At 36.8% G+C, this 19,982-nt stretch overlaps 1 protein-coding gene across 1 annotated transcript; it reads left to right on the top strand.

Moving 5' to 3' along the window:
- Positions 1–1,619: 1,619 nt before the first annotated feature.
- On the top strand, positions 1,620–19,534 carry LOC308697664 (fucolectin-like). The gene is made up of 6 exons (XM_081377065.1): positions 1,620–1,691; positions 2,147–2,205; positions 9,413–9,477; positions 18,531–18,825; positions 18,986–19,122; positions 19,219–19,534. The coding sequence occupies exons 2-6, from the start codon at positions 2,195–2,197 to the stop codon at positions 19,221–19,223; spliced, it is 513 nt and encodes a 170-aa protein (XP_081233191.1). The 5' UTR covers positions 1,620–1,691; positions 2,147–2,194; the 3' UTR covers positions 19,224–19,534.
- The last annotated feature ends 448 nt before the right edge of the window (positions 19,535–19,982 follow it).

Below are 19,982 nucleotides of genomic sequence, written 5' to 3'. Positions count from 1 at the left end.
TCACATGCGCAAAATAAAATTACATACTCATAAAATACATTTCACAAATGCAAAACATAATTCGTAGATATACAACTGTGCACAAAAACCTTTGAATGTTTAAAATGTACGAGTGTATCCTTGCATTTGAATGTGCAAATCGTCATTCACGGACGAATCGCCTTAGATACGTGTGTGTGTGTTTTTGAGACTTTCCTGGCAGCATAACACTCGTAACACAGAGCAGTCGTACTCTTTAGCCAATCAGATTTAAGCTTATCAATCGACCAATCAGTATCACGTGAGGGCGGGCCTACCTGCATGTTACGTCATCAGCTTTCGACCAGTTCATGGCTGAGCAGAGGTAATCTGTAATCAATCAGAGGTAATCAATCATTCAGTCAGTGACGAATTAATAAAAACATTGAGTTTAACAAAACGATACACAATTGTAGTTTAAGTTCGCGCTGAAACTATATTTACCTTTTTTGAAATAATCCATTAAACCTGCTGAGAAACGAGGAGCGTGAACTAGAATGAGCAGTTCCACGCGCATGCCCGGAAAACTCATGAATATTCATGTAGGCTCCGCCCACTGCCTCTACAGATGCACAACTCACTTTTGCCCCACATTTCACGGTGCACTTGGTGCAAAAGGGAGAGCGCGTGAAACTTGTCACTTGAAAGCGAAAAACAGTGTTTGAGATTCGTCGCAGCAGATTCAAGCAGCTGTAGTTATGTACTTGTGTTTGTGCTAGAAAAATATACAGGACATTTGTGAGAAAATATTCTACAAGTGTGCAACTCTCATTGGATGAATTCACATACTGATTTGCAGATGAGCAAAATTTCTCCGTGACTTCACATTTTTTGATGCAGGTGTTTAAATGCGTTTTGCACCATATTCACTGCAGCAACTGCAGCAAAAATGTGAGCGTATGAGTTTCTTAATTTGTGATTTGTAGAATAGGATTTGTGCACCTGTAATGAAGAATTTGAGAAGGTGTAACTGTTGTGTTGTGTTTGTGAAAGATAAAAAAAAGTCTACAAGTTTGCAACTCTTAAAACATTTCTCTCTGTGACTTCAAATTTACTGATACACATGTGTGGCTATTCTCTACAACTACAAATTTCACTGTCACGGGCGTTCAGTAGTTTTGCACCAAAAATACCTCCATAGCCTTCTTTGTCAGAACAGTTTTTATTAATAAAAACGGATTGAGTCATTTGTATTATTTTATAGCACATATTGCATTAAATTACAAATTTATTCAATTGTCAATTTAATATGTATAACTGATCCATTCGATAGACTGAACAATTGCCACCCTAATAAAACTGATTGTGCAATGAGTAACTGTGATGTTTTTAATGTAATTTACTCTAGCTGTAATTAGGCAGAGTGGTGTTTTGTGACATATTTCATATAGAGATAACCGGACTTCAGTCCTCGGCAGTTCGTTCTCCTGAGTCAAACTTGACAAGTCCGAACTACCAAGGTCGCAATACTCAACTTTGCATAGGCCTATTTGATATTATGAAATGGACATTTCGAAACAGTTATGATGTAATGGAGCCTATAGTTTACTGAAATCACATGACTTTGGCAGTTTTATAAAAGCTCTGAACCACTGATTTGAAACAAAAGATCTGTAGGTTTCAAAGCTTCAAGAAGCAGTGTTTCGAAATCGCTCATCACTAACTACGGGCAGGTAATACAAGTTTTTGGCTGATTCGCATCGCATGTTTGATCTGCGCATCTGAGACATATTACAGTGTGGTTTGGCCATGCATGCTCACAGACAAGAGATTATCGTCTCATTTTGATGAAGAAAACCTAAAGAAAGAGGTGCGTTTGAGGCTAGAAGTGATCAGAGCAGGAGTGTGACGCAGGAATCACTTCCATCTTCGTGATTCTTTTGATAATTGCTATTGTAAAGTGTTAGATCGGTGAAATAAACAGTGATATTCTTTGATGTATGTCTCTTTTTGGCGAGTTTGTATGATATAAATATGAAATTGAGTATTATTCGTATGATTGGTCATAATAGGCTATTCCTCATATGAATAATATATTGGATAAATAATAAGTATAGCAATTGCTTATAAAAATAGTATTAATTCCATTTATGTAGCCTATTATATAAAAATGTATTTTGTTTAAAAGCAGATCAATTGCTGAATTGTGAAGGTCTTCTGTGACTGAGATACATTGATGAAATTCAGGTGAGTTGAATGTTTATGCACTTTCAATAGAGCATGATATGCAATGGAGGTTTTAATAATAAAACTAAACTTTTGTTTCAACAGTTCAAGTCAGTGTGTACAGATATAATATATACTAGTCTAGAAGTGTCTTGTTGCACTCAGAGAAATACAATAATGACAAAAGAACATTCAACAAGAACCAGTTATACTGACAATTTATCGTTAATTAAGATTTAAAAAAAAAATACAAATATGGCTAGAAAATACTGTTTATTGTCAATTATTCTAAATAGCATTAAATAATACTGAACATTTAATACTTTGCAACACTCTTAAATTGATCTTATGATTGTCTGATTTCCTTACAATACCTCGGTTTCTCAAAACAAAACTAATCTAAGGAATCTGAAAGTAGGAAGTTAATTATTTGCAATTACTTAAACACAACAACATATCAATACAAATCTAAAAGAAAGAAACATACAGCAAACAGACAGACAGCATTAGTACATTTGTTCAGGGTTTGTGAATGTAAAACGAAGCTAAACAGCAAAATAATAATTATAAAATGGATAATTCACTGTAATAATTCACTGTAAAACACGGCTTCGCAGGGCTTATTGCTTTATTAGGGGAGAGCGGGGCACAACCAAACGCCTTTTGACTTTCTCAGTTTGTGTAAACCTACTTAGGGTTTCAGAGTATTTATTTTTCCCTGCATTAATTTTACACACGTCTAGTACAATAATGTGGTTTTGTTTCACAGTGTATACTTTTTTCTTGATATACCCCGAAAGAATGGAAGTGAAATGTGACAACATGCCCCATAGGTGGAGCACATTGTAACATGACCATATGACAATGCTATCTGATCTAATCAAACTCAAACATTTTCTCAATAAAATACAGTTATCAATTTTTGTTATATAAAATAATGGCATTTTTTAAATAATTCAAAATAAAATTATTTTTGAGTTTGACAACAAGCACAGCTAGTTCAATACAAAATAATAATTAATCATTTATGAACATTGACTCTCAGTCTTTATTCCCCTTTTTCTCATGGTTTCTCAATAGAATTCATAAAAGAATAGAATATCATAGTTCTAATAGGGGCTCATTGTAACCGGTGTGACAACATGCCCCACCTGAGAAAATGGGGTCTAAACCGGACGATCTCAACTGTTGATTAACAGATATAAGATTAAAACAATATCAGATTTGTCTAATTAAAAAAAAAAAAAAAAAAAAAACAGATAAAAAATTAACATAGGCTAAGTAAGAAATTTACTTTTGCAATGGTTAAATAAATGTTCAGTGATATCTTCCTGTTACGAATTGCTCCGAGACACGAAGGTTGAGATCCAAATGCAGCTTTAATTAAGGGGCAATCCAGACACGTAATCCAATATACAGGCAATAGGCCAAAACACACAAACACACAAACATGCAGTGCAACAACATACAAAACTTCACCGTGAGTGAATGAGTGAACATGATATAAATAGGCTGAGACTAACAGGGTGATGAGACACAGGTGAATGCAGTCAGTGGTGATGAGTCCGGGCAGTGAGTTCTGGGAAATGTAGTTTGTGAGGGAGTGATAATAGTCTGGTGTGGAGTGCCCTCTGGTGGCTCTCAAGGGCACTCCAGCTGGTGACCATTACACTTCCAAAGATTTCTGAATTTTGACGCAATTATTTCTCTATATAGTCAAGTCAAGTCAAGTCAAGTTTATTTATATAGCGCTTTTCACAACATAGGTTGTATCAAAGCAGCTTCACAGTAATAAATTAAAACAATACATCAATGTTTGTTTCTAGTGGAACGTCCACGTTTGGTAATGCTGATCAATAGTATCGTTGATTGATTAATTAAATTAAATATTCCCAAATATCCCCAACTGAGCAAGCCAAAGGCAACAGTGGCAAGGAACCGAAAAACTCCATCAGGTGACCTAATGGAGAAAAAAAAAACCTTGGGAGAACCCGGGCTCAGTCGGGGGCCAGTTCTCCTCTGGCGTTTATGAACTAGAGGTCGGATTTAACTGTAAGATTAAAAGTATTATATGAATGCCTGGCTGAAGAGATGCGTCTTTAATCTAGTTTTAAACTGGGAGAGCGAGTCTGAGCAACGAACAGTATCAGGAAGGCTATTCCAGAGTTTTGGAGCTAAATGTGAAAATGATCTCCCTCCTTTGGTGGATCTGGATATCCTAGGTATGACCAAAAGCCTCGAATTTACTGACCTTAAAGAGCGCGATGGATTATAGGGTGATAGAAGATCGGTTAAATAGACTGGAGCTAAGCCGTTTAGGGCTTTATAAGTCAGTAGCAATACCTTGTAATTAATACGGGACTTTATAGGTAACCAATGTAGTGATGATAAAATTGGTGTTATATGATCATATGTTCTTGATCTAGTTAGAACTCTAGCGGCGGCATTTTGGACTAACTGTAGCTTGTTTATTGAGGATGCAGGACAACCAGCTAATAAAGCATTACAGTAATCTAGTCTCGAGGTCATGAATGCATGAACTAACTTTTCTGCATCAGAAACAGATAGGATATTACGTAGCTTAGCAATGTTTCTAAGGTGGAAAAAGGCTGTTCTTGTAACATATGAAATATGATTTTCAAAAGACAGGTTGCAGTCTAATATAACACCCAGGTCTTTTACTGTAGAGGATGAAGTAACAGGGCATCCTACGATGTTAAAGTTGTATTGTAAGAGGTTTTGTGGGTGGTTTTTTGAACCGATGATTAGTACCTCTGTCTTGTCTGGATTTAATAAAAGAAAATTGCGCGTCATCCAATCTTTTATATCTTTAACACACTCTGTCAATTTGGATAATTTAGCGTTTTCATCTGGCTGTGATGAAATATAGATTTGAGTGTCATCAGCATAACAATGGAAACTAATTCCATGTTTCCTTATAATATTTCCAGGTGGCAGCATATATATTGAGAATAATAGAGGGCCTAACACAGATCCCTGCGGCACTCCATGGTTTACTGGAGTTATGATCGATTTTTCTCCATTTAAATAAACAAAATGGTAGTGGTCAGATAAATACGATCTAAACCAGCTTAATGCTTGTCCTTGAACACCAGTATAATTTAAGTAAAAAGTAAAAAGTAAATCATTTGTAATTTTAACAAGCGCAGTTTCAGTGCTATGATGCGGCCTGAATCCAGACTGAAACTTTTCATAGATGTCATTTTCTTGCAAGAAAGAGCCCAGTTGAGCGGACACAGCTTTTTCTAGTATTTTAGACATAAAAGGTAGATTTGAAATGGGTCTATAATTTGATAGATTATGTGGATCTAATTGTGGTTTCTTAATGAGAGGTTTTATAACTGCCAGTTTAAATGTTCTTGGAACATAACCTAAAGATAAAGACGAGTTAATAATGTTGAGGAGAGGCTCTTCCACTATAGGTAACACTTCTTTCAAAAGTTTAGTTGGTATAGGATCTAGTAAACATGTTGTTGTTTTAGATGAAGTGATAAGTTTATTAAACTCTTTTTGTTCTATAGTTGTAAAGCACTGTAATTGTTCTTGCGGGGTGATAATTGAGGCTGAATTATAAGACGCAATTGAGGATTGAACGTTTACAATTGTGGTTCTGATGTTTTCTCAGTGAAGAACTTCATGAAATCATTACTACTAAACTGTAACGGAATATTTTGTTCAGGAGACATCTGTTTATTTGTTAGTCTAGCCACGGTGTTAAATAAGAACCTAGGATTGTTTTGGTTGTTTTCTATTAGTTTGCGGAGATGCTCAGCCCTGGCCTCTTTTAGGGCCTTTTTATAACGTGACATACTGTCTTTCCATGCGATTCTAAAGACCTCTAAGTTAGTTTTTTTCCATTTACGCTCTAAATTACGGGTTTCTCTCTTTAGAACATGCGTAGTATTATTATACCATGGTGCTTTACTTTTCTCTCTGACCTTTTTTAATCTAATGGGTGCAACAATATCCAATGTTCCAGAGAGAATGGTGCTCATAGTGCTAGTTAATTCCTCAAGTTCATCTGTTTGTTTGGGTTCACTGAGCAGCTGAGACAGATCAGACAAGCTATTTGAAAAATTATCTATGGTGGATGGAAGGATTGTTCTGCCTAATCGATAACGCGGCGCAGCATGACATATTACAGGAGTACGTAATATGCAAGTTACCATGTAATGGTCAGTGACATCGTCACTTTGTGGAATGATATCTATATCGGTTGGATCGGTTCCATGTGATATAATTAAATCGAGTGTATGATTAAAACGATGAGTTGGTCCGGTAACGTTTTGCTTGACCCCAAAGGAGTTTAATAAATCTGTAAACGCAGCCCCTAGCGCATCATTTGAATTATCTACGTGGATATTAAAGTCTCCAACAATTAATGCTTTATCGAAATTAACTAATAGGTCTGAGAGAAAATCTGCAAACTCTTTTAGGAAATCAGCGTAAGGCCCAGGCGGTCTATATACGGTAGCCAAGGCTAGAGATAATAGGGATGTTTTTCTAACATCTAAGAGCGTAACATTTAGTACAAGTACTTCAAATGAAATAAAATTATAGCCCGTTTTCTGAGTAACATTGAGAATATCTCTATAGATTGTTGCAACACCACCGCCACTACCAATCAGACGGGGCTCGTGCTTATAGGAGTATCCTGATGGAGTAGACTCATTTAGACCGAAATAATCATTTGGTTTAAGCCAGGTTTCAGTAAGGCAAAGTACATCGAAGCTATTATCTGTGACGATTTCATTTACAATAACTGCCTTAGGTGTGAGTGATCTAATGTTTAGAAGACCTAGCTTTAGAAATTGTTTTTGATTACTAATAGCAACATTTTCTGGTTTAATAACAATTAGATTTTTTCTAGATCCTGCAGTAGATTTATTATTTAATCTCACTAAACGAGGAATAGACACAGTTTCTATGCAATGTTCTACACTATTTATATCAGTTAAATTGGTGCAGCAGAGACTATGATTTGGACTTTTGGTTACTAGTCAAAAGGTATTTAACATTTTGGAGATGTTATCTGACAGAAGATCCGATCCGAATCTGCTTGGGTGTAAGCCATCAGCACGGTAAAGCCTAGGACGCTCCCAAAACAGATTCCAATTATTTACAAAGAGTAGTTTCTGCTCATTGCACCATGACATTAACCATTCGTTTAGCGCGAATAATCTACTAAACTTTTCATGACCTAGACGGTACGTGGGAAGCGGTCCTGACACAATAATCGTTATATCAGGCGATGTGCTGCGTACCGTATCGATCAGATTCCTGAAGTCTTTCTTCAGAACCTCCGTCTGGCGCAGCCTGATGTTGTTCACTCCCGCGTGCAGGACCACAGTTCCGATGCGCTCGTTATCGTTCAGAATCTCGGGAACGCGAGCAGCGATTTCAGAAACACGAGCACCAGGAAAGCAGTGACTATGCACCTTACTTTTATTTAACGTAGCGTGTACGTGTCGAACGATGGAATCGCCAATGATCACAGCATCGCGTTCTGTTTCGCGAAGAGGGGAGAAGCGGTTTTGTGTGGATATCTCGAAAACCGGGAGGGTCGGAGAGAGTTTTCTTGGTCTAGACCTGACTCGCGTCTTCCGCTGCGGAAATAGCCAGGCTTCGTGGTGGCGTGTTGGAGCCGGAGTGAACGAGACCATGGCTGATCGCGACCTCGACGCTCGCCGATGTTGAGAAACGCACGGAGTAGACGAGGTCGGAGTCAGCGGGTTAGTAACGTTCATCTCTGATTTGTGTGCATCGGCGCGTGATGTTTCAATAGCCAAACGCCGGTCTATCAGCTCTGCCTGTCTCACTAAAAGGTCGTGGATCTGTTTCTCAACAGCTTCCAGCTCAGACTGCACCGCGTGCAGCTCAAATGTGTCCTCACCTGCACCAAAAGGTAGACTACTTACATCTGATATATTCGCCATTTTAACAGATGGACAGTAAGTTAAGTTAGCAACGACGCTACCAGTGATGCTATCAATATTAATACTAATTTATGGCTTAAGTCTTGGATATAATCCGTCTTTTTAGTGGTACGGGTGTAGAGTAGACGCACGATAGGCGAAAAAATGTTTGTTTGTAAATGAGTGCGGAGAAGACGCGTTCAGCAGTGATCCACGGACGTAACCTATAAGAGTATCCAGCGTTGGATCATTAGGCTTGAGACGCGTCTGCTCAACAATCCGCGTTATAACTATGAGGTGAGGAAAAGTAGAAAATGTTCGTTGTAAGTGAGTTTAAAGAGAAATCAAGAATTATAAATCAATCGAGCTCCAAAGACAACAACGCGTTCAGACGCGACGCATGCGCATTCGAATACCAAAAAAAAAAAAAAGTGTTTATAGTGTTGATATAGCAACTAATAAATACACTTAGTTTCGTCATGCTGGCATTTGTGGAAGGATTTAAAACAAGTGTGTTACAACGAGCCCCACGTTAGTTTGTGCCCCGATCGCCCCTATATATGATGTCCATTGAGCTTTATCTACTCACCCGACCTTCATCATATTCCGAATTAGGAAATCAACACGTTCTCACTCCGAATTGGTCACTTTTGACGCTTGGTCCGGCGATGTTTGGAGATGCTTTAGCAATAGGCTTGATTGAGATGCGTCTCCCTCATCTGAGCCGAGAGTTATGATCAACCGATTGAACAAAAGTGAAGCGAACGCAGAGAGAGAGAGAGAGAGAGAGAGAGAGAGAGAGAGAGAGAGAGAGAGAGAGAGAGAGAGAGAGAGAGAGAGAGAGGTGTCAAATATTCTGTTCAGCTTGTCCACTGATAGGTTTGTTGCTTTATTGGCCTGATATGTGTAATATAGCCTATTGCCAAAGCATTTTAATTACATTTAAATACATAATAGAATTAAACCACCTCAAAACAAACAAACAGAAGAGAAACTGTTGATAATACAAAAAAACAGCCGATAATATCACTTTCCTTATATTAATTATAATTAATTACAATTATTTACAATAAAGAATATGTGAAATATTGCAAACAAATATTAGTATGGTGTGTAAGGTATAGGCTATATTTTGCAGTTTGGCTACCATGCCATCCTCTCCAAGCATATACCATTTTATCATTACAATACCAATATATATGTTTATATATGTTTCTTTGTTTAAATGAGGATGAGAAATTGAAAATGATTCCTTCATATGCTGATATGAGATGTGTTATGTCTTATATCAGGATGGACATGTGTGTGGTTTTGTTTCTAACACTTTTTACTGGGATGTGCGTCGCTCGTCAGAAAGGTGTAAGGACCACCCATTGACCCAATGACGGAATCCAATGGCCTGGCGAAGGTTTAAAGCGTGTATGTCTTTTCAGCGATCCAGTGAAGTTCACTTAATTTATTGGAATTTAGTTTTAGTATTATTTCAGCTCTACGCTCAATCTGACTCCAATTTCAAATGATAATCAAATTTAGATCGTATTTCTGATTAGAAAATAATCATAAATATTGATTATGAATTAATTTAGATATTTGATTATTCTGATTATCCCATACTTTCAATATTCGTTCATTACGGACCTAGTGTCGCTTTGAGACGTCACGTCGCGACTGCGCGCTCACGATCACAAAGTAGCCAGTCCTGAAATAGTCAGAGGGTGTAGTACAAATATTTTACCCTATGCGGTCGCACACTACAGACCCATAGGTGTAATTTATATAATATTTGTAGCATACAACATGCTAAGTCAGGGAATAGTCAGAAATCAGAAGGTCTCCTAAGATGTGCCCCATGGTCCATTCAAAGTGCCTTCAGTTTGATCTATTCTGGACAAAGATTTGCGGAAACACCAGACTACACATTAATCTACTGGAAATAATGATTTCAGAAGAATGCAGAATAAATCAAGGTTAACATTTATTTGTCAGGTAAAAATTTATCATGCCAATTACAGAAGTAAATTATTAAAAGCCAATTCAAAAATACATGACATCATTTACTCAAAGATGACTCTAAAAGTAAGTAATGTTTTCCTGACAGAGACACACAGTAATGTGTCAGGATTTTCCAACAGGAAAATACTGAAACATTACTGTGGGGGAATGATCCTGGTAAAAGATTCCCAAAGTGTGTTCTATTCCCTCGCCTTAAATACCAGACCAGAACAGAAGGGGGTTAAACAAATGTTGTTTAGAGTTGGTTGGGCCAATCCATGTACCCCAGGGGGGTAGCACCTGGTTTCTTGAGATATCGTAAAGAGATATCAGCCAGAGAGGAGATACAGGATTCTCCTAAGTTCTCAATATTTTTCATTAAACCAATGACTGCAATGAAATTAAGACCATTTTACCAATCGCACTGAGACACTTAAAATGATACCAAACATGAAAAGGAAAAAACAACACATTCACAAGATACACCATATGCGATATATAGACATTCTTAATTTAACTTTCAGTGACTTGAGGAGGGAGAAAAGGAGGGAGAGGGGGGATGAGTTGAAGTCAAACAAAGGGACAAGGAGATAAGTTTGGGCAGGACAAGGTTCTGTGCTCTGTCTTTGCTATCTGCTGTCCAGGGGGCATTTTATGGCATTATTGCAGGGTGAGTTTTGTTTTAGCAGGAAAATCAGTTCTTACAGACGGCCCCTGGCCCCTTGGGACAGATTTAGATCAGGCCAAAGGGGACATTTTTTGGACATTTTCCTGTTTCCACATTTTCAGTGTTATTCTCTGAGTGTTCATAGGGCTGACCACTGTAGTTTGCAGCGTTCGTCGATTGGTGCAGGAATCCAGTCGTCACCTGAAATAACAGCATTAAGACAGGTTGAATATTAAAATGAAAGCATGGCAGAATGCGGGGATTCTGCAGCAGCTGGACAGGGTGTCACATGACCCTCTTGGCCAGGTTTGCTTCCACCTGCACTTGGCTGCGTTGGTGTTCAGTCTGTAGAATGATCACGTTGTATCAAGTCTGTTTGCTTTGGTCAGCATGATCAGAAAGTGTCAGTGGAAAGTGTCATTATAACGCTTTGCGGAAACATCTTTGTCCTCCCTAGGATGTTTTAACTGACCATTTGAGAAGTCCTCGGTCACCTTCAAGCAGAAGGTTTCATTTGCCGGGTAGATCTCAGAACTCCATTGTTGAAGGAATCATTTCACTGATGACGCTCCACTGCGTGTAAGACACCTAAACAACTTCTGAATGACCATGCAATAATTGAACACTGATGTATTTGTGGTTATTGTAAGATGAGGAAAAGTTATTGGATAAACACAAGAACACAAGATAACAAAACATGATGTACTCAAAAATATGAAACCCAAAAGTCAAAGGTGCGAGTGGTAAATATGGTCTCTTTTTCAAAATCATATATTTAATGAACATGTGTAATTTGATCACCAAATTCTTCACTACTGCAGTGATCTGGTAGTGGGATTTAGACTTGGTCTGGATGAATCAAGGACGGGTAGCAGAAAGTCACCATAACTAGTATATTTACTAGTTGTATGCATAATTAGAGTAATTAGAGTATATCACATAATTAAACATGGAAATACACAATTTCATAATTATAAAATTGTCTACATTAGTTGTTATAAGTGCAAATCATCAATGAAACTTAATGTTTTAATAGATTCAATTAGATAATGAAATGTATAGAAACAGAGATTTAAATTCTCTGGTTTAACTTTTGTAATTATCCTCTGTGCATTTGATGTACAGACTAGGTCACACTCAATAGTGCAGGTCTGAATTGTATAGTTGACAAATAGAAATGCCTGCATTTTAGATTTAGCTGTTTAGATCATTTTTTATCGTCATTAGTCATTTGTTGGAAACTAGGGGGCCCTCCTGGTTTGCAACAACGCTAACGACTGGACATAATAAATATTTTGTCCAAAGACCAGTTGCATTGATTAATAGGTCTCAATAAGATTTTTTTTTTTATGTGGATTTAAATCAATTGATGTGTGACCACAGCCATGCATGTCCTATGCACAGCACAGTATTTACATACAGGAAGTTTTGAAGACTGTAATGCTGAAAAGAAATTATTAAAATAATTTTCCTTGTCCTATATGTATGAAGGTGAATGATGTATTGCATGATGTGAATAATTTTGGCCTGGATAGTCTTATGATCTATGCCAGGTAGAGATGTTCTAAGATTGCCATAGTGATGGTGTGTATTGTGTATGTTTGTGTACAGGAGATGGGTGGTGTTTTATCCTACCATAATTTGTGTTGCATAATTTAGTTCCGATGCTACACCGGGGAGGCCACATACAGGAGCTACTTCTGTAGTGTTGTGAGGTGTGAGCGGCCCCTTGAAGTTTCTCCACCCCCATCTCCTACATGTAAAGTTGTGTGTCCTGCTTAAGGCAGGCGAGACCAGACCCTTATGGAATCTGGTTCTAAAGAAAGTAATTTGTCAGCCTGTAAGGAAATAGACCTAGAGAGGAAAACACAGTTTAATCTTGAGCCTTTATACAAATTGCATTTAAGATAGATGGTCGATCTCAATATTTATTTGATGGCCTTAGCCAGACAGTTGTTACTGATGGCTTTGATCTGTTAAGATTTTATGCCATTAGAAGAAACTTTGTTTTTGTTTACAAAGACATATCATTCTCATGATCATGTGTTTGCAAAGAAAAGGTCAATTAAACAGTGATAATGGTCAAATCTTACTGCTATTGCATCTAAACTCACACAGTCTGCTGTGTTGTGAGCATTAGGACCCTCAGGTCTGCTAGGGAAATCTCTTTACATGATGCTGTTTATTTACACTAGCCAGATCTGTGTTTAGAGCAATTAGATCACCAGGTGTGGTGCTATGCTTGTTTGTTTTAGCCTTTGGAATTTATGGTGCCATTCAACTCTTGACCATTTGGATCTCTGTGGTCCATAAAGACTGTAGATTTTCTGCCTGATGTTTACATTTCACACAACTGTTCTTAAATGTTCAGTAAAATACCTTCCCAGATCAGATTCCATGTGAGCTGAAGCTCCCAGAGAGGGGTTTGTTAACACTTGCACCACTTCGTTTGTGGTTTTGTTGCAAGAGAAAGTTTAAATTTGTACCTCCCCTTGTTACTGGGTTAAAGATCTGTTAGATCAAAATTAAATCATCCTGTGGCTTTGGATGGATATTTAAGACATGGTAATCAGGTTGATCATTTTAGTTGGTATATACTGAGCATTGTAATTTCTCTCATTAAAGATTTTTGCACAAATAGACGGTAAAGAAGTTCTTTCTGATTCATTCTTCCTTTCAGTTTCCTTTCTTACCAATACTTTCTCTAACCATTTATTATCTCATTCCTCCCAACACTAGTAGTGTTCCTCCTTCTTGTTCCCTACATACACGTACCATCTTTCTACATTCTGATTCTTTTAATTCTCATTAAACATTCTTTCCTCTTCTAACCCAATGCTGAATCATCACGAGATTAAAGCCATTCTTGGCCATTACAATATAATATATATTACAATCTGGTCATAATATAAATTATATTTTATAAAATTGTATAAATCAAACCAATTTTATTTACTGGTCTCGGGGGTTTCTACTGAGTAATTTGTCCAAACTGACTTGTTATCTTCTCACTGATCTTTTAGAAGGTGATTGGCCCTGCAGCTCCAGCTGTGCTGGCATTAGCATTGTGTACACAGCAACAACCCAAACTGGAAACCAGTTACAGCTGCTTCGATGCTGTGAACATTCAATGGACTGCAGGCATTGAGAAACATGGGTCAAATCATTGCTCAATTTAAAGATTTTTGTGACTACAATTTAGAATTGGACACAATTATCTTATTTTAGGCTGAGATGTTATCAGTTGCATTCTTTTAAGAATCTTATTTAAATATGAAAGAAAGGTTGGACAAACAGGTCTCATGGAGGGCGCCAAGATTGTTTTATGGTTTGTTGCTTTTATCAGTCTCTTTTGAGACCTCGAAAGCATACAATAATGCAGTGATTGCAAAGTCTGGTATAAAACCAAATTAAAAGCTATGTTTTATAAGACTGAGCCGTAAATGGTGTTGTTTAAACCATATATGGGACATCAGTCATGAACTTTTTGACACTATTAAAAGATTTTCAAAGAACCATGATTACTTTGATGTAATTCATATAGGTCTTTGTCTAAATTATCTCATAAGATAAGGACAAGCTGTGCATGTCCTCTGAAACTATCAGGCCTGGTTACAAGCCTCTTAGTAACACAATAATTGTCATTATATGCAGGGCCGGATCTAGACATTTGGAGGCCCTAGGCAAAATTCATGTTGGAGGCCCCCCCACCCCCAATAAAACACACTTGAAACAAATATGATTCCTAACCTTTTTATTTATAAAACATTTAATTTTAAATTTAGTATATTTTTACTTACACAGTACATAAGTTTGGACAAATTACTATTTGTAATGTTTTTGAAAGAAGTCTCTTATGCTCATCAAGCCTGGATTTATTTGTTCAAAAATACAGAAAAATAATATAGTGAAATATTATTACAATTTAAAATAATGGTTTTCTATTTTACTAGGCTATACTTTAAAATATATTTCTGTGATGCAAAGCTAAATTTAGAGTCACGTGATCCTTCAGAAAACTTTATAATATTCTGATTTATTATCAAATGTTAGAAATGGTGCTTAATATTTATTTTATAACATGTGATACTTTTTTTCATGATTCTTTGATTATTAAAAAGTTGTTTTAAAAAAGTCTTCAATATCACTTTTATAAATTTAACACATCCTTGCTGAATATTCCTGTTTTTTTCTGTATTTTTGATCAAATAAATGCAGGCTTGTAGCATAATAATAAACTTCTTTCAAAAACATTAAAAATAGTAATGGGTCCAGACTTGTTACTGGTAGCCTATCAAACTTTATCTAAGCTAATCTCTTTTTTGTTTAATGAAGATGTTATTGTTCTTGTTGTTATTTTGCTGTTTTATTCAGTTTATTCACAGTTCCAGAATACCACTTCAGTAGATGAACATGAACGTGCTTTTATAATTTTTCTGCGTTATGGGCAGGATTTTTCCCTCCCATTTAATCAATATTGACTGCAGATATTGTCATATTATTAATATCAGTAATATGTTATTATGTATTGCATTGCTACCTTAAATATGCTATACACAAATCAAGTGGAAGAGAAAGACACGATCGCTACTGAGCAGGAAAAAAAATCTAAACTGATATTCGTATAGGCTATGATGTCAGGGTATTATCTAATCATCAGCATCAGCATATAGAAGATAGACCCATAGATATGAGATCCTTTATTTGAAACATTTAAAAATGTTGCAGTGTGTTGGTTTTTTAACTTTGAATACAAACGTCTTGTCTTTTACTTTTGTAGCTTTTTTACTAGTTAGCTTTGGACGCGATGTTATTCATTGATTGTACGCGCAAATTCAAAGCGTCGCGTCTGGGCACGTTAATGACGCTCGCGCGCTCTTTTAAATTCACAAAGCGGTGAATGATTTTTCCAGAAATTACGCTGATCTACAGTATCCCACAAGTTTATATTTAAAATACATTGCAATCACACCAAAATCGATGACCTGCATTACGAGCTGTGCTTCTTTGCGTGCCTATTTCTGCTTTTGCTTCGCACTCGCAGCACCTGATGGATGCGTTCGTTGACCGCCTCTGATCGCCTCTGACGTCCCCTCGGACTAAACTGGCTGGCGCCTCTATACAGTCATGGGCTGGCGTTAATGTGACGTAATGTAACAGTCTATGGTTAAGATAAACATTGTCACTATTTTTAGTTGATTAATAGGCTACATTTTGAAATAAATTGTAGATAGGACATTTAATTTTTTTTATTTTTTTTGTCCCTCTGTCTGGGCCCCATCCCGCCAATCGGGCCCTAGGCACGTGCCTAGTTTGCCTTTGCGTTAATCCGGCTCTGATTATATGCATACGTTTTAAAATTTAGCGTATTTTTCCAAATTTCAGTCTCTAGGACTTCTGCATAGCAGCTGTTCTCTAGGACTGAGATAATTTTCTCAGATAATTTCTTTTGAAATATTCTACTTTAAATTACACTGTTTTGTCCAACTTTACACTTCACACACAAAGGATTCAAGTGAGACAGTTTTACTTGTTATCTTTTAGCTCATCAATTCACAAGGTTTTTCACAAGTTAGCGTGTCCATTTTCTTATTTCCATTATTGCAATGTTGTTGCAGCAAAGCAAATAATTAAATGTAACAACATTATTTACCTCAGAATTTAAGTTTTTAGTTTTCAACCCTCTGTTGAGTACCAGAATAAAATGTGGATGATGTTATCCCAATTTAGGTTTCATCACTTGTTGCATAGACAAACAAGGAGGTATTTAAAGTTAAAGCAAGGGATATCTTTTCTCATCTACACTGCCGCTATCATGTCCCTGATATGTGGTTTTATCTAATTCTCAAGCCCCACCGGATTTTGCGTTCTCCGGTCTAACTGGGTATGCCGACCCATTCTACAAATGTGTCTATATGAGGTGCGTCTGAATTTTCTCTCAAAACTTCTAAAAGGCAAAAGAGAATTGACTTACCAAACGGCTGAAGAAAGAGAAGGACATCTTACTTCTCTTATTTGCTGCAAGTCCCAATATTTCACTGAAAAGACACTCGCAACCTGGAGAATCACGTCGGGGTCACCACTTTGTAAGGACCACCCATTGACCCAATGACGGAATCCAACGGCCTGGCGAAGGTTTAAAGCGTGTATGTCTTTTCAGCGATCCAGTGAAGTTCACTTAATTTATTGGAATTTAGTTTTAGTATTATTTCAGCCCTACGCTCAATCTGACTCCAATTTCAAATGATAATCAAATTTAGATCGTATTTCTGATTAGAAAATAATCATAAATATTGATTATGAATTAATTTAGATATTTGATTATTCTGATTATCCCATACTTTCAATATTCGTTCATTACGGACCTAGTGTCGCTTTGAGACGTCACGTCGCGACTGCGCGCTCACGATCACAAACTAGCCAGTCCTGAAATAGTCAGAGGGTGTAGTACAAATATTTTACCCTATGCGGTCGCACACTACAGACCCATAGGTGTAATTTATATAATATTTGTAGCATACAACATGCTAAGTCAGGGAATAGTCAGAAATCAGAAGGTCTCCTAAGATGTGCCCCATGGTCCATTCAAAGTGCCTTCAGTTTGATCTATTCTGGACAAAGATTTGCGGAAACACCAGACTACACATTAATCTACTGGAAATAATGATTTCAGAAGAATGCAGAATAAATCAAGGTTAACATTTATTTGTCAGGTAAAAATTTATCATGCCAATTACAGAAGTAAATTATTAAAAGCCAATTCAAAAATACATGACATCATTTACTCAAAGATGACTCTAAAAGTAAGTAATGTTTTCCTGACAGAGACACACAGTAATGTGTCAGGATTTTCCAACAGGAAAATACTGAAACATTACTGTGGGGGAATGATCCTGGTAAAAGATTCCCAAAGTGTGTTCTATTCCCTCGCCTTAAATACCAGACCAGAACAGAAGGGGGTTAAACAAATGTTGTTTAGAGTTGGTTGGGCCAATCCATGTACCCCAGGGGGGTAGCACCTGGTTTCTTGAGATATCGTAAAGAGATATCAGCCAGAGAGGAGATACAGGATTCTCCTAAGTTCTCAATATTTTTCATTAAACCAATGACTGCAATGAAATTAAGACCATTTTACCAATCGCACTGAGACACTTAAAATGATACCAAACATGAAAAGGAAAAAACAACACATTCACAAGATACACCATATGCGATATATAGACATGCTTAATTTAACTTTCAGTGACTTGAGGAGGGAGAAGAGGAGGGAGAGGGGGGATGAGTTGAAGTCAAACAAAGGGACAAGGAGATAAGTTTGGGCAGGACAAGGTTCTGTGCTCTGTCTTTGCTATCTGCTGTCCAGGGGGCATTTTATGGCATTATTGCAGGGTGAGTTTTGTTTTAGCAGGAAAATCAGTTCTTACAAAGGTATGTTTAAAATAATACACGTAAAAATGCCTGGATTTGAAAATCTGTAACCATTGTGTGTCATTGTATTAATCAGATTAATTTATTACAATTATAGGCTGAAATATGGTTATTGAAAATCTGTGATTTATTTATGTATGAAGACTCTGTGATAGAATTTGTTTTTGTACTTGGTAATGAGTTTATAACTGTTATTATTTTGTAATAATGTATTTGTAATAATGTAATTGTAATAATCATTTGGATGACATATTTTGGGATTATACTTTAACACATTAAAGTAAAAAAAAAAAAGTTATTGTTTATTATTTTATGTTATACAGTGAATCTTGCTAGGGAAAATGGAGCCAGAGTTGTCCAGTCTTCCACATTCAATTACAACAGTAGATTAGTACCAGACGCTCAAAAGGCTGTCGATGGCGACTTCAATTCAATTATGGATGTTGGGTCATGCAGTCATACTAATGGGGAGACGAACCCCTGGTGGAGAGTTGACCTGGTGAAATCCTACAGTGGAGATCCTATCACTAATCGTGGAGATTGTTGCGGAGAGAGGATAAGTGGAGCTCAGATCCGTATCGGCAACTGCTTGGATAATAATGGCAACAATAATGAGCTGTAAGTATTGTCTCGCTCTTAATACTTACTCTAATGGTTAGAAAATGAGTAAATAAGATTACCTTGAATAAATCCTTTTAATACAAACTTGCCTTTGACAGAAGTATATTTTCATGCCGTTTTGATTCACCCCTCTCTATTTCTCTGTGTGTCTTCACAGGGCTGCAACTGTTGAGTCCATCCGATATGGAGAGACAAAAACATTTGAGTTTAAGCCCATTAATGGGAAATATGTCAACATTATTATACCTGGGGATGGTAAAATTCTCACTCTGTGTGAAGTCGAGGTGTTTGCAGGTGAGTGATTAAAGGAGAGAGATGGTGTGTAGACATTTGTACTATTTATACTATGTGTATTTTGCCTTAATAATGTTTTTCTGATTTCATTGCCAGATTAAGTGGAATGAGAGGATGTTACGCCACAGTCCACTGATCCTACAAGCAAAATACCAAACTTCTGTTTTCTGAGCAACTTTAATATTGCACTTTTTTCATTGTTTTCATTTTACCTGTATGCACCTTTTATCCTTAAGATAAATGATAAGTTTCAGTGCACATTCAGTAAAGGTTTGAAATGGTTATAAATGCACCTGATTCTTAACCCGTTTGATCTCGGGGTTTGTGTATTTGCGCATCTTTCCTTATCGCTCTGCTTTCTACATCAATAAATTACTACAGCATTGCATGTTGTATTGTATGTTTCTGGGTCAAAAAAAGAGGCTTATTTGGATATTTACAATGAGGAGGAGGTATAGTGTTGCATAGCTACCATCTAGGGTTGAGGAGCTGGTAACAAAGTAAAGAATTACATTTTACATAAAAGAGAAAGAAAACCATGGAGAGAACGAGGATTTCCAACCTTCTGTCCCAGAATCGACAACACAACCACCAATTCAACCGATATTAACTTTTCATTTTCTGTTATAAAGAGAGAAAAAAGGCATAACATCAATAATAACTAAACCAGAAATATCAATATGAAAAATAATAATAATGAAAATAGGGGCAATAGCTTCAGGGGAGAGTCTGGCCAAAACAACAAACAATACAAAAAACTAACTACCCCAGAAATCTCTCTAAATTACCTGGAGAAAGATAATCCAGGATAATAATTTACATAACTCTTCCCTCTCTCCCTGTTTAACCATAAACTGGAG

This window comes from Scardinius erythrophthalmus (assembly GCF_964197995.2).
Source record: "Scardinius erythrophthalmus genome assembly, chromosome: 10".
Classification (NCBI taxonomy): Eukaryota; Metazoa; Chordata; class Actinopteri; order Cypriniformes; family Leuciscidae; genus Scardinius; species Scardinius erythrophthalmus.
This window is presented reverse-complemented; position numbering and strand designations above follow the sequence as displayed.